This window comes from Peromyscus eremicus, chromosome 16_21 (genome assembly GCF_949786415.1).
Source record: "Peromyscus eremicus chromosome 16_21, PerEre_H2_v1, whole genome shotgun sequence".
NCBI classification, from domain to species: domain Eukaryota; kingdom Metazoa; phylum Chordata; class Mammalia; order Rodentia; family Cricetidae; genus Peromyscus; species Peromyscus eremicus.
This window is the reverse complement of record NC_081432.1, coordinates 2,391,556-2,417,417: the sequence shown is the minus strand read 5'-3', so window position 1 is coordinate 2,417,417 and position 25,862 is coordinate 2,391,556. Positions and strand designations below refer to the sequence as shown.

General features: G+C 54.7%; 2 protein-coding genes across 6 annotated transcripts; both read left to right on the top strand.

The window, feature by feature from the left end:
• The first annotated feature begins 4,758 nt into the window (after positions 1 to 4,758).
• On the top strand, positions 4,759 to 6,672 carry Zbtb12 (zinc finger and BTB domain containing 12). Of its 2 annotated transcripts, none has more exons than XM_059244065.1 (2): positions 4,759 to 4,810; positions 5,267 to 6,672. In XM_059244065.1, exon 2 carries the CDS (start codon positions 5,287 to 5,289, stop codon positions 6,664 to 6,666), a length of 1,380 nt encoding a protein of 459 aa, XP_059100048.1. In that variant the 5' UTR covers positions 4,759 to 4,810; positions 5,267 to 5,286; the 3' UTR covers positions 6,667 to 6,672. The 2 variants fall into 2 exon arrangements, with proteins under 2 accessions (XP_059100048.1, XP_059100049.1); XM_059244066.1 differs by lacking the exon at positions 4,759 to 4,810 and adding an exon at positions 4,894 to 4,964.
• A 2,035-nt stretch (positions 6,673 to 8,707) lies between these two features.
• On the top strand, positions 8,708 to 25,596 carry Ehmt2 (euchromatic histone lysine methyltransferase 2). 4 transcript variants are annotated; one of them, XM_059281448.1, is made up of 27 exons: positions 8,708 to 9,350; positions 9,453 to 9,659; positions 9,751 to 10,007; positions 12,961 to 13,045; positions 13,143 to 13,180; positions 13,268 to 13,423; positions 15,231 to 15,368; positions 15,452 to 15,566; positions 15,718 to 15,819; positions 16,017 to 16,165; positions 16,254 to 16,397; positions 16,478 to 16,713; positions 16,799 to 16,981; positions 17,064 to 17,176; positions 17,454 to 17,560; positions 17,690 to 17,812; positions 17,938 to 18,039; positions 18,354 to 18,458; positions 18,570 to 18,724; positions 18,809 to 18,976; positions 21,819 to 21,963; positions 22,238 to 22,315; positions 22,632 to 22,747; positions 22,849 to 22,935; positions 23,808 to 23,886; positions 24,050 to 24,225; positions 25,187 to 25,596. In XM_059281448.1, the coding sequence occupies exons 1-27, from the start codon at positions 8,708 to 8,710 to the stop codon at positions 25,365 to 25,367; spliced, it is 4,188 nt and encodes a 1,395-aa protein (XP_059137431.1). In that variant the 3' UTR covers positions 25,368 to 25,596. The 4 variants fall into 4 exon arrangements, with proteins under 4 accessions (XP_059137431.1, XP_059137432.1, XP_059137433.1 ...); XM_059281450.1 differs by having other exon boundaries at positions 9,059 to 9,350; positions 17,094 to 17,176; XM_059281449.1 differs by lacking the exon at positions 15,718 to 15,819.
• Positions 25,597 to 25,862: the final 266 nt, after the last annotated feature.

Here is a 25,862-nt window from a genome sequence, read left to right as displayed (position 1 = left end):
GGGTGCTGGGAACTGAACTCAGGACCCCTGGAAGAGTAGCCAGTGCTCTTAACCGCTGAGGCATCTCTCCAGGCCCCTTTTTACTTTCTTAAAGATTTATTTTATTTTATGTGTATGAGTGTTTTGTTTGGTGTGTGTGTGTGTGTGTGTGTGTGTGTGTGTGTGTTGTGGCCTGGTGCCTGCAGAGGTCAGAAGAGGGTGTTAGATCTTCTGGAACTGGGGTTAAGAATGGTTGTGAGCCAATGTGTGGGTTCTGGGAAATGCACTGGGGTCCTCGGCCAGGACAAGTGCTCTCAACAGCTGAGCCACCTCTCCAGACCCATGTGTGATCCTTTTGAGAAGTTCAGTAAGGAAAAGATGAGATAGAAAAACAGAAATTTTAAATAAAAATTATTTTAAAGTATCATAGTTGCTGGATGGTGATGGGGCACGCCTTTAATCAGGGCGTTTAGGAGGCAGAAACAGGCAGACCTCTGAGTTTGAGGCCAGCCTTGTCTACAGAGCAAGTTCCAGGACAGCCAGAGCTACACAGAGAAACCCTGTCATAAAAAAAAATAAAGAAGAAAAAAAAAAAATGAAAAGAAAGAAAATGTCACCGTCTATTTCCCATGAACCAAAGAGAAAGGGCGTTACCACAGATCCTTTGTCTATCCGGTGTATGTCAGGCTCCCCAGAACCTTCTACAGCCTGGTGAGCATTCAGGGCCTTCAGTTCAAAGATAAAGACGCCCTGATTCAGAGAATGAAGTAATTTGCCCAAGGGCTTTCTCTCGTGCAGTAGACGGTGAATATGGCTTTAAACAAGGTGTACCAGACACAAAAGCCGGCACTGTCCCTAAACCCACATGGCCTGGGTGCAAAGTGAGCTGGGTGAAGACACAAAAGTCAGAGAACTTTAAACGGAAAATCAAAGACCACGGCTAACGCACCTCTTCGCTTCGCCGCTCTCTGCGGCTTCTCTGGAAACAGCATCCCTTGGGTTTGGGTATTCAGTTCAAGTCAGGAATGAACTTTGGGCGGATGCTGGACCAGCTGACAGTGAATGACTTCAACAGCCAGTCATTTATTGCCTGACTTTTATTTGCAAAACACAGTCCCTAACGTAATTCCTATAATCAAGAAGTTACAGTCTTTGGGGGTGTGGGGGGAGATATTGAACACATTAGGTTGCAAGCGGTTTCATGTCCTCAGAATTGAGAAGTTTCCTGGAGGTGTAATAAACAAACATACTCTGCAGGCAACAGTGGCATCTGCCCAAGGACCTTGGTAGTTTGGAAAGCCACTGTGGGTATTTGGGGTGCACAGCAGCACTGGGGTGGGGCTAGTCTTTATGACGTGCCGGTAGCCTTTAAGCCGGTGGCCATGTCAGAGGATCAGCATGTGGCAATTAACGTTCTGGTGTCTCCCCACCAGGAGGAAAATCCCGGATGGGTGATTCTCGGATAGGCAAGGCCCTGAGGCCACAGACTGCAGAATGTCTTCTGCTTCTGCTGTGCTTTCACATGTTTGCTGCTGCCATCCTTCTCTAGTGTCTGGCATGGTGTGAATGGGTGTGGGAGATCCACACTGCCTGTAATGAAGTGTGTTTAATCTCATGGATACATCCTGTTCTACTGGGCATTTTTATGTTGTTCGATATTCTAAAAGTCTTATAATAAAGAAAAACCCAGGTGCAAATATTGGGGTAAATGCTGAAAGATCAGAGAGACAAAGGAACAAGCCACTGCCACGTCTTACCTCACCAACTCCATGAATCCTCTTACTGAATGTCTCGGAGTCCTTAGCCGAAAGGGTTTCCTCAGCCGAAAAGGCTGTTAGTTCCTGTCTCCTCACGCCTTATATACCCTTCTCCACCCAGCCATCACTTTTTTCCTAGTGCTGGGATTAAAGCCATGTGACTCACAAGTATTGTGATTAAAGGTGTGTGCCACCACTGCCTGGTTCTGTTTCTCTCCTAGACTGGGTCAATCTCATGTTGTCCAGGGTGGCTTTGAACTCACAGAGATCCAGATGGATCTCTGCCTCCCGAATGCTAGGATTAAGGGTGTGTGCCACCACTGCCTGGCCTCTAAGTTTTATCTAGTGTCTGGTTCTGTTCTCTGATCTTCAGGCAAATTTTATAGGGTACACAATATATCACCACATTTTTACCCATAGATTATTATGAAGATGATTCCTTCCTAATTTGTACTGTCTGATTCATAATAATAATGTTAGTTTATAGAGTTTTAATGATTGAAAAATAAAATGAAGTGTCACACAGCTAAAAACATGAGTTTCTGTTGAGGAGCCATGTAGATATGGCTTAGGTAATGATTAAGAAAAACAGTTGAGTCCCAGTAGCCCAGCTAGTTTAAATTCTTCTAATCTTAATGTTGGGAGAGGTGTTCACAGGTTTTGGTGCATCATAACTGAAACAAAGCTTGAAAAATAACTTAAAGTTAGACTAAGATGTTTTTAAATAGCTTTGAGGTGAAAAACCCAAGAAGAGAATCTAAAGTTTTAGAAAGGCACAGAGTTGAGTGAGGAACTCTTTAAGGTCAGGGAACAAGAACAAAGCAGCCCAGTTATCATTAGCTGACGTGCTTTTCTTGCTGAGATTGGTTGATGACCAAAGGTGATTGGTTCCTTATACCCATTTCTACCCTCAATCTTCCGATATAAAAAAACTATTGATGAGTTATGTACCTAAAGATTTAAAGTAGAGCTGACTGATTCATTTTCATATATAAAAGTTTAGATTTGTGATTACTTTAAGATTCCTTATAACTCCAGGTGTGGTGGCGCACGCCTTTAATCCCAGCACTCGGGAGGCAGAGCCAGCAGATATCTGTGAGTTCAAGGCCAGCCTGGTCTACAGAGTGAGTTCCAGGACAGCCAAAGATACACAGACAAACCCTGTCTCAAAAAAACAAAAACAAAAACAACAACAACAAAAAACATTCCTTATAAGATTATCTTTCAAGATAAGTAATAAAAATGATTGGTTCTATTTTTGTAACCGCAAAACGCAGCCTGCCAGTAAAAGAATATCTTGCTTGTTTACACACTATTAATCTATAACAAGTTGCTTGGGTATGAATGTACGTGGGTTTTTGGGATAATTTGTTTTTCACCTGTAATACATAAAATGTTTAATCATGTAAGGGATGTGGAAAACATGCTGTTTTTTTGTTTGTTTGTCTTTTTCCCAGAGCTGAGGACCGAACCCAGGGCCTTGTGCTTGCTAGGCAAGCGCTCTACCACTGAGCTAAATCCCCAACCCCATGGTTTTTATTTGTATCCATTGTAATCATTCACTTGAAAAACAGACTGTAACCACATTGTAATCTCTATATTGCCTGAAAGATTTTGCAGGGATATATGAGCTGTAAGTGAAGTAATAGAGTTAAAATGGGCTAGAAGGAAAACATCAAGAATAAAGAGAGTTAGAAGGAAATCATCAAGAATGAGAGAAGGAAATCATCAGGAAAATAGAGAACGCAAAAGAAGAATTAAAAAGGGGTCTGAAGGAAACCATCAAGAGAGTGTGTGAGTGTCTTTTCCCTTAGCCCTCTCAGATAAAAGTTACAGGATTCCTTTTGAACCCTGTGCTGCTGGAGGCTGACACACACACCCCCCCCCAAGCATCGAAAAAGACAGGTGTCCATAAAGTACTCACACTGAAGTTGTGGAGAACGCAACTGAGTTTGGGAGCGACAATGAAAGCCAAGTGCCGGGCACAGGGGGCGTCTGGGGCCGGGGAGTATCTCCCTGGAGGAGAGGCTGTGGAACGGAAGGGATGTGTGCAGGGAAAGAGTAAAGATGGATGTAAAGTAAAAATAACTGCATAATATGCAGGATTAGTCCAGGGTTAATTACACGGTGGAGGTGCATCAATCTCCCACAGTACGAATGGAGATCTTGGCCTTGGCAAGAAGTTGGAATGGATGAAATAGAAAGGGGATGAGTTTAAGTAACTGTTCTGAAGCGAGGCAAGCTGGGAGCGCCGGCTTTGTGGAAAGTGAAATTTACGTTTTAGATCAGGAGGACTCCAGCAGACACTAGCTTCAAGAGACTCGGACAAGTCTGGAAGTGTGGCCAGAGGAACTGTGCACACATCCAGCGGAGGATGCACCCGTGGGCAGCAGCGATCCACGGCTCGGCAGGCCACCAGCAGGTCGGAGGCCCTGGGAGGTGCCGGCTCGGCACAGCTGGGCGGGCGGGAGCGACGCCTGGCTCTGGAGCAGGTGGCCGCGCAGATTGCGCAGCTCCCGGGGAGCGCGCGCGCTGGGGGGGCGCGGGGCGGGCGGGGCGAGCGGGGGCGCGCAGGGGCGCGGGGGGGGGGTGCTCTGGGAGCCGGGGGCGGGCCGAGCGCGCGGGCCTTGGCACGCACGCGCAGATGGTCCGCGGGCCCCAGAGGCTGAGAGGAGGGGGAGCGTGAAAGGGGGGGGTTGTGTGGAGCGTATTTCCGCTCTGGCGGACAAATAATCCTGGCCAAAGGGGAGGCACGACTGTCCAGCCCTTTAACCGCGTGGGGGTGCCGGGGAGGAAAGGGGGGTCGGAGGGGGGGAGCCCTGCTCCTTTAATTCCCTCCCCTCTTCCTCCTCCCCGAGTCCTCGCGGACGCTGCGCGGCGCGCGGGGCCTCGGCACACTCGGCGAAACTGCCCCCGCCCCTCCCCCTCCCGCCCACGCGGAGCCGGCCCGCGCGCGCGCCCCGTGCGCCCCCGCGCCTGCGCGCTGCCCAGGCCCTGCCCGAGTGTGGGGGGAGCCGTTGGCCCCGGGGGGGTGGGGGACCAAGGGGGAAAATCAGCACGCGGAACCGGGCCAGGTGAGAGGAGCGTGCACCCAGGGTCGTGAGTCTGTGGGGGGGCGTGCCACGGCGGTCTGCGCGTGGGAGGGGGGCGTGCACGACCTGTCCGGGCGGCGGGAGGACGTGAACAGGGGGACTCACGGCAGCGCGGCCCGGGCTAGAGGCGAGGCGGGTGAGGAGAGCCTGCAAGTGGGGGCCCCCCAGAGCGCAATCCCCGGATTTTTTTTTTTCTTACCCCCACCCACTCCTTTCTCCATTCTCCCATGGGCGCGCGGGCCGCGGGACTGGGGGGTGTGGACGCCGCTGCCCCGCCCCCGGGAACCACGCCTCCCTCCGCGGAGGGACCGCGCCTCCTCGGAATTGGGGAAACTGAGGGAGGCGCGCCGAGGCCGGGGAGGTGGGGATGAGGGGTCTGGAGCCTTGGCTCGCGACAGCCGGAGACCTTTGTCTCTGACCGGTTTCCTTCCCACCCAGGGCAGTCCACTCCCGCCACAATGGCCTCTGGGGTGGAAGTCTTGCGTTTCCAGCTGCCTGGCCACGAGGCCGCTACGTTGCGGAACATGAACCAGCTCCGTGCGGAGGAGCGGTTCTGCGATGTGACCATCGTGGCCGACAGCCTCAAATTCCGTGGCCACAAGGTCATCCTGGCCGCCTGCTCTCCGTTCCTCCGGGACCAGTTCTTGCTGAACCCCAGCTCGGAGCTGCAGGTCTCGCTGATGCACAGCGCACGCATTGTGGCGGACCTGCTCCTCTCGTGCTACACGGGCGCCCTGGAGTTCGCAGTCAGGGACATCGTGAACTACCTGACGGCTGCCTCCTACCTGCAAATGGAGCACGTGGTGGAGAAATGCCGGAACGCCCTCAGCCAGTTCATTGAGCCCAAAATAGGCCTCAAAGAGGATGGGGTCAGCGAGGCTAGCCTCGTGAGCAGTGTCAGTGCTACCAAATCCCTCCTCCCTCCAGCCAGGACCCCAAAGCCAGCCCCCAAACCTCCACCCCCGCCTCCTCTGCCTCCTCCGCTCCTGCGACCCGTGAAGCTGGAGTTTCCTCTGGATGAGGACCTAGAGCTGAAGGCGGAGGACGAGGACGAGGATGAGGATGAGGATGTTTCTGACATCTGCATTGTCAAGGTGGAGTCTGCGCTCGAAGTGGCACACAGGCTCAAACCCCCTGGAGGCCTAGCAGGGGGTCTGGGTATTGGGGCCTCTGTGAGCAGCCACTTGGGGGAGCTGGCCCAGAGTAGCGTGGCCCCCAACACTGTAGCCCCACCGCAAGGTGTGGTGAAGGCCTGCTACAGCCTGTCTGAGGACGCCGAAGGGGAAGGCCTGTTGTTGATCCCAGGAGGCCGGGCCAGTGTGGGGGCCACCTCGGGCCTAGTGGAAGCGGCAGCGGTGGCCATGGCTGCCCGGGGGGCGGGGGGCAGTCTAGGGGCAGGGGGCAGCCGGGGACCCCTGCCTGGGGGCTTCTCAAGTGGAAACCCTTTAAAGAACATCAAATGCACCAAATGCCCGGAAGTGTTCCAGGGTGTGGAGAAGCTGGTCTTCCACATGCGTGCACAACATTTCATCTTCATGTGCCCGCGCTGTGGCAAGCAGTTCAACCACAGCAGCAACCTTAACCGCCACATGAACGTGCACCGTGGCGTCAAGTCGCACTCGTGTGGGATCTGTGGCAAGTGCTTCACGCAGAAGTCCACGCTGCACGATCACCTCAACCTGCACTCGGGAGCGCGGCCCTATCGATGCTCCTACTGTGACGTGCGATTCGCCCACAAGCCAGCCATCAGGCGGCATCTCAAGGAGCAACATGGCAAAACGACAGCCGAGAACGTGCTGGAGGCAGGCGTGGCGGAGATCAACGTCCTCATCCGTTGATGGGCCGGGAGGCTGGGGGTTCCTGGGCCCCGGGAGGATTGGGGGGCGGGGTTCTGGGGCAGGCACACATCTGGAGGGAGGAAGATTGGAGAGAAGACCTTGCCTCAAAGAGCAGAAGAAAAACGAAAATGGAGCCGGAGACAGGGTTGACAAGGCTGAGGGAATGTGGGGTCCCAAAGAAAGGTTTCTTTTTTTCAAGGTGCACGAACAGTGTGGAGGGAGGGGAAAGCAAAGGCTGAGAGTGTGGAGAACAGCTCTTTCCTGGCTGAAGTTGTCTGGGGGGAGATTTGGGTTCCTTGAGGTGGGGTGGGGGTGGGGACTGTGGGGGATTGGCAGGATGCAGTTTTCTTGCTCCTGTTTAGAGTAGATGACAGGGAAAAGGGAGTTGTAGGGGGAGACAGGTTTGAAGTCCCAGAAGAGGAAGGGGAGGAGGTTCTTGCATGCTGGGGAAGTGGGGCAGTAGGTCCAAGGCTCACCGAAAATGACAAAATGTCATGTGCCAGGTAAGAGAAAAGGGTGGGCAGCCTGGGTAGGTGAGGGACATGGGGGTACAATAGCAAGAACAGTGGATAGTGAAGGGGTGGGGGGCAGGGCACTTAGGAAAAAGAACACAAGGAAGGCTGTTGGGGGAGGGAGAGGAGTAGAGACTTATACAGTATTTTTTAAGAAATCGTATTTTTTAGGATTTTTTCTGGAGTTTGGGGTTTTAGTTTTTCTTTGTTTTCCACAAAATAAAAAACAGAACAAAACATTTTTTTTCTTTATATTCTGGCAACTGCATGTGTATGACTGACTACCCACTGTAGACAGCCTCTCCCAGAGCTAACAACTACATTCCCGTGCCAAAAGGAGCCCAGCCTCTGGCAGGGACTAGGGCCATGCCAGGGAGCTCCTCTGGTCGGGAACAAGCCCTCCTCCAGCTGGGCAACCTCAACACCTAGGTGGAACTCTTATCACACAAGTGATTGGCAGTCCTGGTGAGGACATACTGTGTGGTTTGGGCGGCCAGTGCACCCACTGAGATGGCAGGCAGACGTCTGTGTCCAACATTTTTGTCTGGCCATCGGTTCGTGTTTTAAGGAAAGCTGAATGATCGGCTAAACTTATGTGCGAGTGCCTGGAAGACTACAATTCCCAGAAAGCTCTGAAAAGTTCTTATCCAAAGAGAACTACAGTTCCCATAAGACTCTGAATTGGCCTCGGGCCCGCTAACATAACTACCTGCCAGTCCAGTACTGCGTGTGAAACCACACAGGTAGTTCCAAACTTCAGGCAGGACATAACGCCCAAGGGGAATGCGGCCCTGACTAGTGTCGGGGCGGTGTACTTTGCCGGTGTACCATTCACTCTTAAGCCGTCCGCTGGACCCTGACCCCCGACTGAGAAGTGTGGGGCAAAAATGGTTACAGTCTATAGAACGTAGTCACCCTTGAGGCCGCTGCGTTTAGTTCGCATCTCTAGTGCACGTCGTGGCGTAATTGGCCTGGAATGCACGGAAGACATTTGCCCTCAGTCTTCAGAAGGACACTGACCCAGAAGTAGAGGTGTCTTCCACGAGTCTGTCGCCTTCTTGTGCACTAGAAGGACGAATCTGAAACTAAGGCCCAGCCTTTTCTAGCTGGTGGCTCAGAACCAGAAAGACACACACAGCAGCTGCAGAGGCTCGGGCTTCACGTGTTACCCAAACCGGGCGGGGACAGGGAAGCCACAGCCCAGACGTGCCTCACCCGTGGTTCCCTGCAGAGCCCAGGCTGGGAGTGAAGGCCCTCTCCCCTGTAGCCCCTAGTTCTGGACCTCCGAGGCCACTCTGGGGGGCAAAAATGGCCCAAAGGCCCGCAGCGGCTCCTTTAAGGCGTCTTCTCGCCCTCCCTCCTTGTCCACGTGACCCGGGGCGGCCGCGCGCCGGCTCGGCCCCCCGCGCAAGCGGCGATGGCGGCGGCGGCGGGAGCTGCTGCGGCGGCGGCCGCCGAGGTGCGGAAGGGGAGGGGGAGAGGCGGGTGCATGCCCGCGCGCGCGCCCGGGGGAAGCGCGCACTCGTGCAATGCTCCGGGGGTGCAACGGGGCCGGGGGGCCCGAGCCGAACTTGCAGCAAACCAGGGGGCCAACACCGGGGGCGGATGAGGGGACCAGGGGGTGGGAGGTGGGGGGAGTGGGCGCCGAGTCGCGCGTGCCACCGCCCGCTGCCCCTGCGTGGGCGGTGGGCGCCGCGACCCCGGGAGCACGCGCGAGGGGCGCGAGGGGCCGTCCGCCGGGCTGGGGCGCAGCGGGCGTTGCAGGGGTTGGTGGCCGGGGTCCCCGCGGCCTGGGGGACAAAGGGGGAGCGGCGCGTGCAGCCGGGAGGAGGGGGCGGGGCCGGGGCGCGGAGGCCCCGCCCCCTCCCCCTCCTCTGCTCCCGGCCCCAGAGATGCGGGGTCTGCCGAGAGGGAGGGGGCTGATGCGGGCCCGGGGGCGGGGGCGTGCGGCCCCCACGGGCGGCCGCGGCCGCGGCAGGGGGGGCGCCCACCGAGGACGAGGTAGGCCCCGGAGCCTGCTCTCGCTGCCCAGGGCCCAGGCGTCCTGGGCCCCCCAGCTGCCTGCGGGGCTGACGGGCCCTCCGGTCCCTTGTCTCCCCTCCCAGGGGGAGGCCCCCGCGGAGATGGGGGCGCTGCTGCTGGAGAAGGAGCCCAGAGGAGCCCCCGAGAGAGGTGAGTGTGGCCGAAGCAGGCCCGGCCGGACCTCCACCCTCCCCACCCCCCACCCGGATCCCCGCAGCCTGAGGCCCTGAACTTTTTCTTTTCCCCCGACAGTTCATGGTTCTTTGGGGGACACCTCTCCTAGTGAGGAGACCCTTCCCAAGGCCGACCCCGACTCCATGGAGCCTGCTGGTCCCTCCTCTCCGGCCTCTGTCACTGTCACCGTCGGCGATGAGGGGGCTGACACCCCTGTAGGGGCCACACCACTCATTGGGGATGAACCCGAGAACCTGGAGGGAGATGGGGGCCGAATCCTGCTGGGTGAGAGGCTGGGGGGAGAGGGAGAGGGGGCGTAAAAGGACCTTCTGCCGGCTTGCTCACCCTGCACCCTGCCTGCTTGCCTCTTTTCTAGGCCATGCCACAAAGTCATTCCCCTCTTCCCCCAGCAAGGGGGGCGCCTGTCCCAGTCGGGCCAAAATGTCAATGACTGGGGCAGGGAAGTCGCCCCCCTCGGTCCAGAGTTTGGCCATGAGGCTGCTGAGCATGCCCGGGGCCCAGGGAGCTGCCGCTGCCGGGCCTGAACCCCCTCCGGCTGCGACTACCGGCCAGGAGGGGCAGCCCAAAGTACACCGAGCCCGGAAAACCATGTCCAAACCAGGCAACGGTCAGGTGAGAAGGTGGGAGTTGGTGGAGAGAATGGGGGATCTCTGGATGGGCCTTTTTTTAAATTTTGTTTTTGTTGTTGGGTTGTTTTTTCATTTTTTTCCCCTCCCCTTCCGGGATTTAGCCTTCGGCCTCTTGTATTCAGATTTTTTTTTCGAATTTACCAATAGGCTACCAAGTGTCAGATGTGGGGCTGGGCTTGATCCGTGACTAGAGTAATTGCAGGCTTCCTGGAGTTTGTGTCCTTGGGGGAGGGGTGGCCAGCGGAGGAGACTGACAGATGTAGAGTTAATTATATAGTTATTGTCCTAATTACTCTTAGCAAAATCACTTTGCAGGCTCAGCCTTCCTCCTTTCTACCTCTGAGCGGGTCCCTAGGGAACTTTTCCCGTCCGTTCTTTGAGCCCACTCTTAGCCGGCCTAAAGTTTTTGCCGGGAACCCTCCCCTGGGAAGGCCACATGCGTGACCGACCGAATGGGAGTGGCAGGGCCCGAGAATCCAGTTACGACAAGGTTGAAAAGGTGTGGTGTCTAGGTGTGGTTTGTGTAGCCTTAGTCTGGGTCTTGTTTTGTTGTTTTGGGAGGTTTTATTGTTGTTTGGGGTGGTTGGTTATTTTTATTTGTGTGTGTGTGTGAGTAAAAGTGTAACAAGGTCTCAACTGTATTGCGCTGGCTGGCCTCGCCAGCCTCGCACTTACTATGTAGATCAGACTGGCCTTTGCCTCACAGAGGTGCGACTTGCTCTGCCTCCCACCTGGCTTTTTATCTTATTTTTGTCTTTGAGGTGGCCTCAGATAGTATAGGTTCTCTGAAGTTGCTGTGATACCCAGGGTTTAGTTTAGAACCACCCCACCCAGCTGCTGCTTCTCAGTTCTTTTTTCAGACTGTTTCTTACTGTGTTATTTTACCTGCATGTATGTCTGTTTACCACTTTGTGTGCCTGGTGCCCTCCGAGGCTGGGAGAGGGCAGTGGATCCTCTGGAGCTGGAGTTTGAAGCGGTTGTGAGCCACATGTAGGAGCTAGGAACTGAACCCAGGTCTTCCACAGGAGCAGGAAGTGCTCTTAACCACTGAGCCATCTCTCCAACCCCGCTGTTTTCTGTTTCTCAGAAAGTGATTACCTCACCAGAATGTAATTATTCTTCTCTGGTACAAAGTCCATGTTTGCTCAAGCCCCTCATATAAAATTATGAGGTAGAGGCCAAGTGGACCTCGTGAGTTCTAGGCCAGCCAAGCAGTCAATATTTGCATATGACTTACACATAGCTTCCTTGTAGTTTAGGTCTGTTATAGGTGGTGAGTTAATGTGATTACTACATCAGTAGTTTTTTTTCTTTTTTGGGGGGTGCGGGGTTTGAGACAAGGTTTCTCTGTGTAGTTTTGGTGCCTGTCCTGGATCTCGCTCTGTAGACCAGGCTGGCCTTGAACTCACAGAGATCCACCTGCCTCTGCCTCCCCAGTGCTGGGATTAAAGGCGTGTGCCACCGCCGCCCTGCTACATCAGTAGTATTTAAGACTGGTGTAGACACAATTTTTTAAATTGTACTTAAGTGTGTATATGCAATGGGGGGGGCAGTGGAGGACAGAGGACATCTTTGTGGAGCCTGATCTTCCACTTTTTCTTTCTTTTTTTTTTTTTTTTTTTATTTGGTTTTGAGACAGGGTTTCTCTGTGTGGCCCTGGCTGTCCTGGAACTCGCTGTGTAGACCAGGCTGGCCTTGAACTCACAGAGATCCGCCTGCCTATGCCTGCCGAGTGCGTTCGCCACCGCCCGGCTCCTTCCACTTTTTTGTGGGGTCCAGGAATCCGCCTCAGCTGTAGAGTTTACGCAGCAGACCTCCCTGCCCACTGAGTCATTTCCATGGCCTGCAGTTTTCTTGTTACTTGTTTTTGTTTTTTCGGGACAGTTTTTGGGTGTTGTTGCTCTGCCACTCAGGAGATGCTAGTGGTTGAGAGTACTTAAATAGATCTTGCAGAGGACTCCGGTTCGGATGCCGACATCGTGTGGCAGCCCACAGCCACCTTCAGTTTCAGGGATTTAATGCCATCTTCTGGCCTTCACACATTGAGCACATAAACTCACAGAGATGTGTAGATAAGTAATAAATAGATACTATTTTAGCTCCACATCGGAGACCTGTGGGTTTCTTTCTTTCTTTTTTTTGGTTTTTCGAGACAAGGTTTCTCTGAGTAGCTTTGCGCCTTTCCTGGACCTTGCTCTGTAGCCCAGGCTGGCCTTGAACTCACAAAGATCCGCCTGGCTCTGCCTCCCGAGTGCTGGGATTAAAGGCGTGCGCCACTACCGCCCGGCACCTGTGGGTTTCTGTTCACATTTTCTTCCTATATCCACCAACTGATTTTTTTATTACTAATTTCAGCTGGCAGTGGCGATACATACCTTTAATCCCAGCATTTGGGAGGTAGAATCAGGAAGAGCTCTGAGAGTTTTGGGACAGCCTGATGTACACAGGGAAGTCCAGGCCAGCCAGGGCTGGATACCCTGCGATTTGTGACGCCTGTCTCAAACAACAACAAAAATAGGAAACTTTGGGAGTCAGTTCTCTCCTCTCGCTATCTGGGTCTCGAGGACTGAATTCAGCTGGTCAGGCTAGGCTGCAGACACCGGTAACTGCTGATCAGTCTTGCTGGCTTCAGGGAGCATTGTGGAGCTGTGCCCAACCATAGCTCTCCCGCCAGGGCTCTAGGCTGGTGGAGGCAGAATGGTAATTTAATTTGGTAACGTGCTTATTTCATTAGCGCAGTGCCCTCAGGTTTCCTCCAGCCTGTATACGCCCAGATTTCCTTTTTGTTGGTGTTTGGTGATTTGTTTTTGAGACAGGGTCTCACTTTGAGGCTCTGGCTGGCCTGGAGCTCACAGAGTGCTGGGATTAAAGGTGTGCGCCACCACACCAGGCCCCCAGGTTTCCTTCTGACTGAAAGTCCTTCCTTCATGCTCCAGCCTCCAGTCCCCGAGAAGCGGCCCCCTGAAGTGCAGCATTTCCGCATGAGTGATGACATGCACTCCCTGGGGAAGGTGACCTCAGGTTAGCCACCCCTGCTCCTCTCCATACACACTCCCTGTGGCTTGGTGTGTTCTGTCCCAGGGCTTAGAGCTCTGTCCTCGCTGTTCTGTCTTTCCAGATGTGGCCAAAAGGAGGAAGCTGAACTCTGGCAGCCTGGTGAGCTGAAGAGGAAGGCCTGGGGGCGGGTGGGAGGAGTGGAGTGGGGGCCAGTCCAGTAGCCCCAGACTTTCAACCTTTTTCTAGTCGGAGGACTTTGGCTCTGCCCGGGCCTCAGGAGATGTGACCCTGGAAAAAGGAGAGCCCAGGCCCCTGGAAGAGTGGGAGACGGTGGTGGGCGATGATTTCAGCCTCTACTATGACTCTTACTCTGTGGATGAGCGAGTGGATTCTGACAGCAAGGTGAGCTGGCACGACCGGCCCTCTGCTTCCCTGTCCAGTCTTATTCTTTCTCTTTAATCAGAACACTCACTAATCCTCCGCCCTGTGTGGTCTGCAACCATTTCTTCATCCCCCATCTCGTCCCTGCCCCTCTCTGTCCAACATGGCCTCCCTGCTCGGTGGTGGCTCATTTGTTTCCTTTCTGGGTAACTTACTCATTATTTTGATGGTGTTGTAGTGTGTTTTGCTTTGTTTTGTTAGTTTTGTTTTTGTTTGACAGGGTCTCACCATGTGGCCCTTACTGGAAAACCAAGCTAATGTCAAACTCCTAGAAACCTGCCTGCCTCTGCCTCTGCCTCTGCCTCTTCAGTGTTGGGAGGAAAGAGGACAGCTTGTGGGGCGTGGTTCTCTGCTTCCATGTAGGCCCCGGGGGTTTTGTCTCTTACGTGGGTTTGAGTTTTTAAGAATATTTCCCCGGTGTTTGAGGTTGCAGCTAGGGCTTGGCAAGCGCGGTACTTGGATCTACATCACCAGACAAGCTCTGATGTGCAGGAGCACTTGGCTTTTCTCTGTGAAGCCTGGGGATCGAGCTTGGACCCCGACATCAGAGCAGCAGTCACTTTACCCCATTCCTCTTTTATTTTTTTCTGTTTTTTGGGGTTTTTAAGATAGGATTTCTCTGTAGCCCTGGCTGTCCTGGAACTCACTCTGTAGACCAGGCTGGCCTCAAACTCAGAGATCCACCTGCTCTGCCTCCCTAGTGCTGGGATTAAAGGGATGCTGGGGGGGGGGGGGGAGTTGGAGGGTTGAGACAGAGTTTCACTTTGTAGCCTGGGCTGGCCTTGAACTTCAATTTCACCTGCCTCTGCCCCCACCCCCACCCCCAGGACTGGGATTACAGGAGCTTGTTGCCACTCATGAAAGGATTTTCTCCCTAATTACCTATTGAAAGCAAGTCAGTTTTACAGGACTCTCACCCTTGGCTCAGTGGGGGCCGAATTCCTCCAACCTTGTTCGCTTGTGAATGATTAAGCTGTTCATAGTCCAGAAGCGGATTCCCCTCTAGTTCTTAGCTGTTTGTCTCAGGATGCAATCTCATGTACCCTTGGATGCCCTGAGACCAGCGTCACGGACTGTTGCAAGCTACCATTTGGGCGCTGGGAACTGAACCCAGGTGCTCTTTGAGAGCAAAGGTGCTCTTAACTGCTGAGCCATCTCTCCAGCCCCTGAGCTTCTGATCCTCCTGCCTCATGTCTCCCACGTGCTTGTCCTACAGGCGAATGCTGCCACATCTGGAGCTTCTGGGGTTTTTTTGTTTGTTTGTTCGTTTTCAAGAAAACTTGGAAGTGGGTACTGGTGCCTCCTCCCCTCCCCTGTCATTGGAAGCTGTGTAGGATGTTTGGTCATTTCTTAGTGTTAAATGTTGACACCCTCCTCCAGAGGCAGAGGTAGTTGGATCTCTTGAGTTCCAGGCCAGTCAGGACTACCCAGTGAGACCCTGTCTCCAAACAAACAAAAAGAAGACATTGGGCCTGTGGTTTCCGGTGACGGCCGCCTGTCCCCTTCGTTAGAGAACAACTCATTAGCTTCTTATGTTTTGGTTTTGTCGCCTTGGGTAGTCGCGTCTGTCTGTGTTTCATGAAACCGGCCTTTTTACTGCTGTGTAGTATTCTGTGCCTGTTTTTATCCAGCCCGATCTGCCTCCTGCCCTCATCACCTCCAGAGAGGGGGAGGTGACCTTATGGGGCCTTTGGATTCACTGTGTCTTGCTCTCGAAGGAGATGGGTGCAGTTGGCGGCTGTTTTTCAGCCTGATTTTCCTCTTTCAGTCTGAAGTTGAAGCTTTAACTGAACAACTGAGTGAAGAGGAGGAGGAGGAAGAAGAGGAGGAGGAGGAAGAAGAGGAGGAGGAAGAGGAGGAGGAGGAAGAGGAGGAGGATGAGGAGTCAGGCAACCAATCTGACAGGGTACGGGCAGACACTGGCTTCCCTGGAGGAGTGGAGAGCTGTTGGGAGTCAGAGCAGAGTTCCTGAGTCTTGCTCCTCCACAGAGTGGCTCCAGCGGCCGGCGCAAGACCAAGAAGAAGTGGCGGAAAGACAGCCCGTGGGTGAAGCCATCTAGGAAGAGGCGGAAGCGGGAGCCTCCGAGGGCCAAGGAGCCGAGAGGTAAGAGGGCTCCTCTGCCCTTGGGTCCCCTCCTCCGGCCCCAGAGAGTAGTACGCGCTCGGATGCTCATGCATGCTCGCCGTGGACCGCATGTGCGCACGCGCCCAGGCCCCGCGAGCTCCCACTCTCACTCTCTCTGTCTCTGTGTCAGGAGTGAATGGTGTGGGCTCCTCAGGGCCCAGTGAGTACATGGAGGTCCCTCTGGGGTCCCTGGAGCTGCCCAGCGAGGGGACCCTCTCCCCCAACCACGCTGGTAATTAATTGCCAACTGCCGGGGCAGGGAGCCACTAGGGGTGCCCGTGGGGGTGGAGGGAAATCCTGCCAGAGCTGGGGTGTTCAGTCCAGGCTTTGGGGTTCTAGAATGTGGAGGGGCGGCTGGGTGGGAAGGAGAGGACCCTTCCAAGGGGTGAGGAGCAAGGCCTGCATCATCTCCATTTCTTCCTGTCCAAGGGGTGTCCAATGACACGTCTTCACTGGAGACGGAGCGCGGGTTTGAGGAGCTGCCCCTCTGCAGCTGCCGCATGGAGGCACCCAAGATAGACCGCATTAGTGAGAGAGCGGGACACAAGTGCATGGCCACGGAAAGTGTGGATGGAGAGGTGGGTCTGAGGTGCTGGCTGGGGAGGCTAGGGAGAGTGAACCTGGGCCCTGGCCTCACCGATCCGCCCTCACCCTCCTTCTCCCCAGTTGTCGGGTTGCAATGCCGCCATCCTCAAGCGGGAGACCATGCGGCCTTCTAGTCGAGTGGCGCTGATGGTACTCTGTGAGGCCCACCGTGCCCGCATGGTCAAGCACCATTGCTGCCCAGGCTGCGGCTACTTCTGCACAGCGGTGCGTGAGTTACCACCAGGGTAGGTGGGTGGCCTAATGCAGGAGAGGGCTCAGACTCACTGCCCTCCCTCTCTCCCCAGGGTACCTTCCTGGAATGCCACCCTGACTTCCGAGTCGCCCACCGCTTCCATAAGGCCTGTGTGTCCCAGCTCAATGGGATGGTCTTCTGTCCCCACTGTGGAGAGGATGCTTCGGAGGCCCAGGAGGTGACCATTCCCCGGGGCGATGGGGGAACCCCTCCGGCTGGCGCGGCAGCTCCTGCCCCGATACCCCTGGCACAAGATGCCCCAGGGCGAGCAGATACCTCCCAGCCCAGGTACTGGCCTCTCCCTCCCCTGGCCCCCTGCCCCGTTTTCCATCTTATCTCCCCTGCCCCCAAACCTCAGAACCTTCTCCCACAGTGCGCGAATGCGAGGGCATGGAGAGCCCCGGCGCCCGCCCTGTGATCCCCTGACAGACACCATCGACAGCTCAGGGCCTTCACTAACCCTGCCTAACGGGGGCAGCCTCTCAGCTGTGGGTCTGCCCCCAGGGCCGGGCCGTGAAGCCCTGGAGAAGGCCTTGGTCATTCAGGAGTCAGAGAGGTAAGTTGGTGCTGTTTTCAGGGTATCAGTCAGGACTGGGCCAGAGAAGCAGGTGCTGATGTTGGTGCTCAAATCTGAACAGCCCACCTTCTCGCCCTGCATCCCCCGACAGGCGGAAGAAGCTCCGATTCCACCCACGGCAGCTGTACCTGTCAGTGAAGCAGGGGGAGCTACAGAAGGTGATCCTTATGCTGCGTGAGTGCCATATCCCACCCCAGGAACCGAGGACTTGGTACAGTGGGAAGGTCACATGACCCTTAGTGATGGCGAAGTGGTGGCCTGCTGGTGCTGAGTTCAGTGGTCATATGCATAACTCACGTGAGCTTGCCCAGCATGGGCCGAGTGCCTCCTCCAGTGCAGGGTGGGACTGAGTGGCCAGCACAGCTTGCCCAGCAGGGAATCCTGGGAAGCCTCCCTGGAGGTAGTGGTGCCCCACTCCTTCACTTACCCTTTGTCTCTTCCGGCCCTGCAGTAGACAACCTGGACCCCAACTTCCAGAGTGACCAGCAGAGCAAGCGCACACCCCTGCACGCAGCCGCGCAGAAGGGGTCCGTGGAGATCTGTCATGTGCTGCTGCAGGTCAGGCGTGCGGACCACACACACACACACACACACACACACACACACACACACACACCTCACTGTCCAGCTCTCTCCCCCTCCCCAGCACCCTTTCCCTGGTACCAGCTCTCCTGCCCCTCCTCACAGGCAGGAGCCAACATCAATGCCGTGGATAAGCAACAACGCACGCCGCTGATGGAGGCCGTGGTGAACAACCACCTCGAGGTGGCGCGGTACATGGTGCAGCTGGGTGGCTGTGTCTACAGCAAGGTGAAGGAGCTGGAGGGCAGTGGTGCAGGGCAGTGGGAGGGAGGGAGGGAGGGAGGGAGGAAGGGAGGGAGGGAGGACTGGGGTGGGGGCCAACTGAAGGGCTCACTGGCTCACGTCTCCCTCAGGAAGAAGATGGCTCCACCTGTCTCCATCATGCAGCCAAAATTGGGAACTTGGAGATGGTTAGCCTGCTGCTGAGCACAGGGCAAGTGGACGTCAATGCGCAGGTCAGTAGCCTGGCCGCGCCTCCCATGCACAGGTCCCTGGGCGTTCGTCCCCCTCGGTCCTCTCCCTGATTGCTGACCTGCTCCCACCGCCTCCCACTCCTTATGCTGGTTCCCTTCAGTCCTGTCTGTGGTTCGTGGAACTCTGAGTTCCTCCCTTTATCTCTGAAAGTGTCCAGTGAGGTCCCCTGTGGGTGTGTGGGAGTGCGCTTCTGGGTACTACCCCATTCTGTGGCCTCAGCTGTCCCCGAGGAAGTGCTCCTGAGCTCTTTGCTAGCCAGCAAGGCTGGGTCCTCATTCTTTTCTTCCCCCCTCAGGACAGTGGGGGCTGGACGCCCATCATCTGGGCAGCCGAGCACAAGCACATTGACGTGATCCGGATGCTGCTGACCCGGGGTGCCGACGTCACCCTCACTGACAACGTGAGGGACACTCTCCAGCACTGAGGGCTAGTGGTGGCGGGTAGCTGTGGGACCGCTGTGCAAAGTGCAGACTGAATTCACGGACACCATTTCTGCCCCGCCCCTCCACAGGAGGAAAACATCTGCCTGCACTGGGCCTCCTTCACGGGCAGCGCTGCCATTGCCGAGGTCCTCCTGAACGCCCGGTGCGACCTCCATGCCGTCAACTACCACGGGGACACACCACTACACATCGCTGCCAGGGAGAGCTACCATGACTGTGTGCTGTAAGCGCCAGCTTCCCCAGGCCCTGGCGCCCACACCCGCTGCCCAGGCTCTGACCCGGGCCTGGGCTTTCTGTCACTCCTCAGGCTGTTCCTGTCTCGTGGAGCTAACCCTGAGCTTCGGAACAAGGAAGGAGACACAGCCTGGGATCTGACCCCAGAGCGTTCCGACGTATGGTTTGCACTGCAGCTCAACCGCAAGCTTAGGCTCGGGGTGGGGAACCGGGCTGTCCGCACCGAGAAGATCATCTGCCGGTAAGTGCGACCCCAGCACCCCTGACCACTGCCGCCACCTCGAACTGTCAGCCCCAGAGTCCCTCAGAGGCACAGGATGCCCCAGAATTGCTAGAATCCTCTTGCCAGTAGGGCAGATGGAAATGAAGGACTGTGCCAGGGAGACCCTCGGTGGGTAAGGGAGCCTGCTGCCAAACTAACACACTGATTTCAGTCCGTGGACCCACATGATAGCTGGAGAAAACCAGTTCCTCCAAGTTGTCCTGACACACACAGACACACACACACACACACACACACACACACACACACACAGCATGACGCACTCAACACACAATTGAAAAAATATAAAAGCAGGGCGTGGTGGCCCACACCTTTAATCCCAGCACTCAGGAGGCAGAAACAGCTGATCTTTATGAATGAGGCCAGCCTGGTTTGTGTCTATATACTGAGTTCCGGGCCAACTGGGATCACCTTAACTTAAAGAAGGAAAAAAAAAAGAGAGAGGAAAAAGATAAAGAAAGAAAAAAGAAAGAGAAAAACGTGTCCCAACCCCTGGAGGTGGCTGAGGCAGGAGGACTGTGAGTTCGAGGCCAGATACCCAAAACTTTGAGAATTTCAAGTCGGGCGGTGGTGGCCCACACCTTTGATCCAAGCACTGGGGAGGCAGAGGCAGGCGGATCTCTGAGTTTGAGGCTGTCCTGGTCTACAGAGTGAGTTCCAGGACAACCAGAGCTACACAGAGAAACCCTATCTTGGAAAAAACAGACAAACCAAACACCAAGAATTTCAGATGGGAACTGGGTGTCACCTGCAGCCCTCCAGTTCTCAAGGCTGAGGCAGGAAGACCTACCTTTTAAGCCTTCAAGTTGGAGAGCAGCCTTTGTAACATAAGAGACTCAGACTTAAAAAAGGAAAAAGAAGATTTAAAAAAAAACCAAAAAAACCAACCAAGGCCAGTCTGAGGTGGCTGACAGTACTTGCCATATAGACCGCTGGGTTCAAGTCCTAGAGCCCACTGGAGGAGAGAACTACCTCCTGAAGGTTGTCTTCTGACCATCATATGTAAGCTGTATCATGTGTATGCCACACACACGTACATATGTACATACGGATGTAATAAGATTTAAACTGGAAATTTTGAAGCCAGTGTGGTGTAGACCTTTAATTCCAACACTGGGGAGGTAGAGGCAGGCTGGTTGGTCTCCGAGTTCCAGGACTAGATGGTAAGACACGGCCTCAAAGAAGTAGGTGGAAGAGCACTGAAGCGGTGACTTCTGTTTTGTTTTGTTTTTCACTCAAGACAGGGTTTCTCTATGCAGTTTTGATGCCTGTCCTGGATCTTCTTCTGTAGACCAGGCTGGCCTCGAACTCACAGAGATCTGCCTGCCTCTGCCTCCCAAGTGTTAGGATGTAAGGTGTGTGCCACCACACCTAGAAAGGGCTGGTGACCTTTAATGGCAGCAGAGACAGGCAGGTGGGTCTCTGAGCTCCAGGGTAGCCAGGGGTACCTACATATGAAACCCTGTCAAAAAAAAAAAAAAAAAAAGAGGGGCCCGGAGAGATGGCTCAGTGGTTAAGAGTACTAGCTGCTCTTGCAGAGGACCTGGCTTCAGTTCCCAGCCCCCACATGGTAGCTACAACCGTCTGTAAATTCCACAGGATCCAGGCCTCCTTCTGACCTCTCTGGGCACCAAGCATGCATGTGGTACACTTATGTGCAGGTGAAATATTCATCCACACAAAATAAATCTTAATTTTTTTTTTTAGATGAACAGATTCTTAAGCTTATAATACAAGTGTGTTCTGTGCAAGCTGAGTGTGGTGGTGCATGCCTATAATCTCAGCATCACAGGAGGCTGAGGCAGGATAATTTCATGTTTGAGGCTGGCCTGGGCCCTGTAGCAACACTGTCTCCAGTTAAAATGTAAAAGGCCCCAGTCTAGCATGGTTGGCATATGCCTGTAGCCAGCACTTGAAGCTGGAGGCAGGAGCATTAAGAGTTCAAGTCGGGCCGGGCGGTGGTGGCGCACGCCTTTAATCCCAGCACTCGGGAGGCAGAGCCAGGTGGATCTCTGTGAGTTCGAGGCCAGCCTGGGCTACCAAGTGAGTTCCAGGAGAGGCGCAAAGCTACACAGAGAAACCCTGTCTCGAAAAACAAAAAAAAAAAAAAGAGTTCAAGTCATTTTCAATTGTATTGCAAGTTGAGGCCAGTCTAGGCTGTATAATGCTGTGTCTCACAAGGAGGGGTGGGGCGCAGAAGGAGCTGGAAACATAATTCAGTAGTAGAACATTTATTTGTCTCACATGCTAGTTCATATGTGCTATTGGGCTCAATCCCTAGTCTCACCAAAAAAAAAAAAAAAAGGTGCAATATTTGGGACATAATTATTCAGGTTATTCCTTATTAATCTAAAATCAGTGTTTTCCTTTGTATCTATCATTTTGTGGTTTTTTTTTTTTTTTTGGTTTTTTTTTTTGGTTTTTTTTTTTGGTTTTTTTTGAGACAGGGTTTCTCTGTGCACCTTTGCGCCTTTCCTGGAACTCACTTGGTAGCCCAGGCTGGCCTCGAACTCACAGAGATCCGCCTGGCTCTGCCTCCCGAGTGCTGGGATTAAAGGCGTGTGCCACCACCGCCCGGCTCATTTTGTGTTTTAAGACTGTCTTGCTATGTAGCGCTGGCTGGCCTTGAACTCACAGAAATCCACCTGCCTCTGCTTCCAGAGTGCTGGGATTGAAGGCGCCACCACACCAGCCAGTACCTATTCTGTCTGCCATCCTTCCTCCTTATGTCCGAGGAACTCCAGCACGGCCCCTCAGAAATACTCTGGCCCTGCCTTAGCTTTATCTGTCCTTTCTGCAGGGATGTAGCTAGAGGCTATGAGAATGTGCCCATCCCCTGCGTCAATGGTGTGGATGGCGAGCCGTGCCCAGAGGATTATAAGTACATCTCCGAGAACTGTGAGACATCCACGATGAACATTGACCGGAACATCACTCACCTGCAGGTGAGTCACGGGTCCCAGGTGTCCGCAGAGACACTTAGCAGCGCTGAGCAAAATTAGACCACCTGGCTGAGGGAGCAGGAGCTGAAAGGAACCTGTTGTAGGGCCACATCCATACCGGGGAACATGGAGACCCCCCCCCCCATTAGAACATGGAGATTTCCCCTCACCCATCACCAACTGCTGTCCTGAAACATGGACCCGTGGTTGAGGGGGAGAAAGCATTGGCAGCTGAGAGCAGGGTGAAGCCCACTCACACTGACTCTGCCCCACCCAGCACTGCACATGTGTGGACGACTGCTCCAGCTCCAACTGTCTGTGTGGCCAGCTCAGCATCCGCTGTTGGTATGACAAGGTGCGTGTCCCTCATCTGGCCAGGTCTGTCTGGCCGCTCCCACTAGGAGCCAGAACCCTGCTCTGGTGGGGGAAGAGACACAGGGTGCGGCAGGAAGTTCTGGGACCCTGCCAGGAATGCAATGGGCCTCTGCTCAGCTGTGTGCAAATGGACTCTGATGCCCGCCTGCCTGCACACTTCCTGGTCTCTGACCTCAACCTGTAGACTCTCTGCACCCCTCTCCCCTGCTCTGGGCTGGGGTCAGAGTGGAGTTTCCTGTGGAGTCCTCTGGGTCCCGGGCAGCTGAAACCACTGTCCCCCTCCCTCCGCACCCCAGGACGGGCGGCTGCTTCAGGAGTTTAACAAGATCGAACCCCCCCTGATCTTTGAGTGTAACCAGGCATGCTCCTGCTGGAGAAGCTGCAAGAACCGCGTGGTGCAGAGCGGCATCAAGTGAGGCGCCCGCCCCGGCACCCTGCCTCACCTCCGCCTCCCATCCCCTGGGGCGCTTCCAGGTGTCCCACACTCAGTATGACCCCCCTCTCCACCTCTAGGGTGCGGCTGCAGCTCTACCGTACAGCCAAGATGGGCTGGGGGGTCCGTGCCCTGCAGACCATTCCCCAGGGCACGTTCATCTGCGAGTAAGTGCGCTCTGGGGGCCTTGGTGCTGGGGGCTCTGCCGACGCCTGCCCAACAGGATAAAGCCTGCACCCACGCTGCCGGAGCCCCAGAGCTCCTTGTCACCATTTCATGTCACTCACGGAGCGTATTTCCAAATGTCACACACTTCCCCTGCACTCTGCCTAGCTGAGTGAATGCCAGTGACAGACAGACCTGGGTTTGGGCTGAGCTCTGTTGTGTGTCCTTGGCCACATTATTTAACCTCCTTCAGCCTTATTTTTCTTACCTGTTAAGTGGAGAATAGCTACTTCCTGTCCACTTCCTCCCTTCTGGCCATTACAGCAGAGAAGCCTCTTCGCCAGCTCCGAGGACCACCCAGTTTCTTTCCTTCATGTTCGCTCAACTTCACAAACAAGCAGCTTTCCCAACACCTGCCCTCTGCCCTGGGCCTCCCCGCTCTTCACTGCTCTTCACCTGCATCCCAGCCAGTGTCTCAGTCCCCGTCCTCCATTCCTCACCCTGTGGGATAGTTCCTGGTGCACAGGCCTCCCTGTGTCCAAGCCTGGCATCTTTCCACCCAGCCAGCCACCATGGATACTAATCCCCAGACCACAGCCCGCCCCAGGCTCACACCCTCCCCCATCACTTCCCACCTGCTGTTCCAGCTGTGCAGTGGGACACCCAGTGGCTGGACTATGTGCTGCATCCCTCTTAGGCTGGCTCCAGCCAGTGTCTGCTCCCCTAGGCTCTGAGTAACCCACACAGCCCCAGCAGTGACCCTGGTGGCTCACAGTGATGGGCAGCTGAGAAGTGGAAGATTACAGGGATTGAGACGACGGGAGATGGGTCTGGAGCCCTGCTCAGGTTCAGAACCGTAGTTTCTGTCCAATAGGTATGTTGGAGAGCTGATCTCGGACGCTGAGGCCGATGTGAGAGAGGATGATTCTTACCTCTTTGACTTGGACAACAAGGTAGGCAGGCAGCACCTGTGCCCTCTGCTCCCAGAAGCTGCTTTCTGGAGCCACCTGGGACACGGGCAAGTGGAAAGCTGGGTGGAGGGACTGGGTATCACTGCGGGAAAACTAGCCAGGCAGGTGAGTAGGGACGGGTATTAAGAGCACTGCCCCTTCACAGGATGGAGAGGTTTACTGCATTGATGCCCGTTACTATGGCAACATCAGCCGCTTCATCAACCACCTATGTGACCCCAACATCATCCCTGTCCGGGTCTTCATGCTGCACCAAGACCTGCGGTTCCCACGCATTGCCTTCTTCAGCTCCAGGGACATCCGGACTGGAGAGGAGCTGGGGTGAGGTGCCCCGGAAATCCTGGGGCCTGAGGGTGGCGGGCACCTGGTATCCACTGACCAGCCTTAGTGTCCCTTGGAGGGCTTGTTAAAACTGCAAGGCAGCCGGGCGGTGGTGGCGCACGCCTTTAATCCCAGCACTCGGGAGGCAGAGCCAGGCGGATCTCTGTGAGTTCGAGGCCAACCTGGGCTACCAAGTGAGTCCCAGGAAAGGCGCAAAGCTACACAGAGAAACCCTGTCTTGAAAAAAAAAAAAAAAAAAAAAACTGCAAGGCAGGTGTGGTGGCATACATTCATAATCACAGCGTTCAGGAGGCTGAGGCAGGGGGATCACAAACAGACTGTCTCAAAAAAGAAAAAGGCCCAGCCTGTCTTGGTGTGACACACTTGTCACACCCTCACTGAGGGGTCAAGGCAGAAGTAACCACCAGTTCAAGGCCAGCCTGGGTAATTCAATAAGATCCTGGTCTCAAAAATTTTAGAGGGACCAGGTATGGTAGCATGTGGTCTTAATTCCACGTCTTAGGAGGCAGGGCCAGGGGGATCTCTGTGAGTTCAAGGACAGCCTGGTCTATGTAGAGAGTTCCAGGACAGCCAGACCTATATAGAGAAAGCTTATCTCAAAACAAACCCAAAGGAGGTGGTGGGTTGGGGGGGGGGGGCAGGGTTTAGCTGAATGGCTGCGTACTTGTAAAGCATGTGCAAGGCCCTGGGCTCCATCCCACCTCCCATACATAGCCTCAGGATATTCTGGTTGACAGAGCTGGGAGGCCAGAAGCCTACATTTATGACAGTTCTGGGGTGGTATGAGTCAACAGACCCTACAAGGACTTGGAATCCATCTGGAGGAGTGATTGGGTGGAAGGGAATGGATCCCGACTCGAGAGAAGGCTCCCAGCGTTCTTTGAGATGGGTTCTGAGTGTCTGGGTCCTTGTACCAAGAGTTCCTGTACTCCTCTGCCAGGTTTGACTATGGTGACCGATTCTGGGATATCAAGAGCAAGTATTTCACCTGCCAGTGTGGCTCTGAAAAGTGCAAGCACTCAGCTGAGGCCATTGCCCTGGAGCAGAGTCGCCTGGCTCGGCTGGACCCCCACCCTGAGCTGTTGCCTGAGCTCAGTTCCTTGCCCCCCATAAACACCTGAGGACTCTTAAATCCAGGCTGGGGCACTGCCCTTCACACATTCCTCCATCAGAGACCCCAGTTAGGCCTGGAAGGTCGACAGCCCCTCTCCCAGAGCTGGTTTCTCACTGGGAGTGTGACTTCGGGGCTGGCCACACTCCACTGAGCCAGGCCTCAGTTTGCTGAATTGAAGTTGGGCCTCTGCCAACTGATTCTCTGTGTTCTCAATAAATGTTGGGTTTGGTAATAAACTGTGTGGTGTGATTGTTTCAGGACGATGAGGATTGTGGGGCTGAGGGGACAGAGGTGGGTAGAAAGCAGGTTGCTGCTGGCTGCCACCGGGTGGGAAAGGAGGGCTATGGGGACCACGGTCAGGGATTTAAACAAAGGCAAATCACAGCCTTGAGATTTGCAAAGGTGTGCCACAGTTCCAGCACTTTGAAAAATTACGCAGTGTTTTTTTTTTTAATCAAAGTACTCCACGTTCTTCCTGCTGTGGTCTGAGGCATGCCGGCAA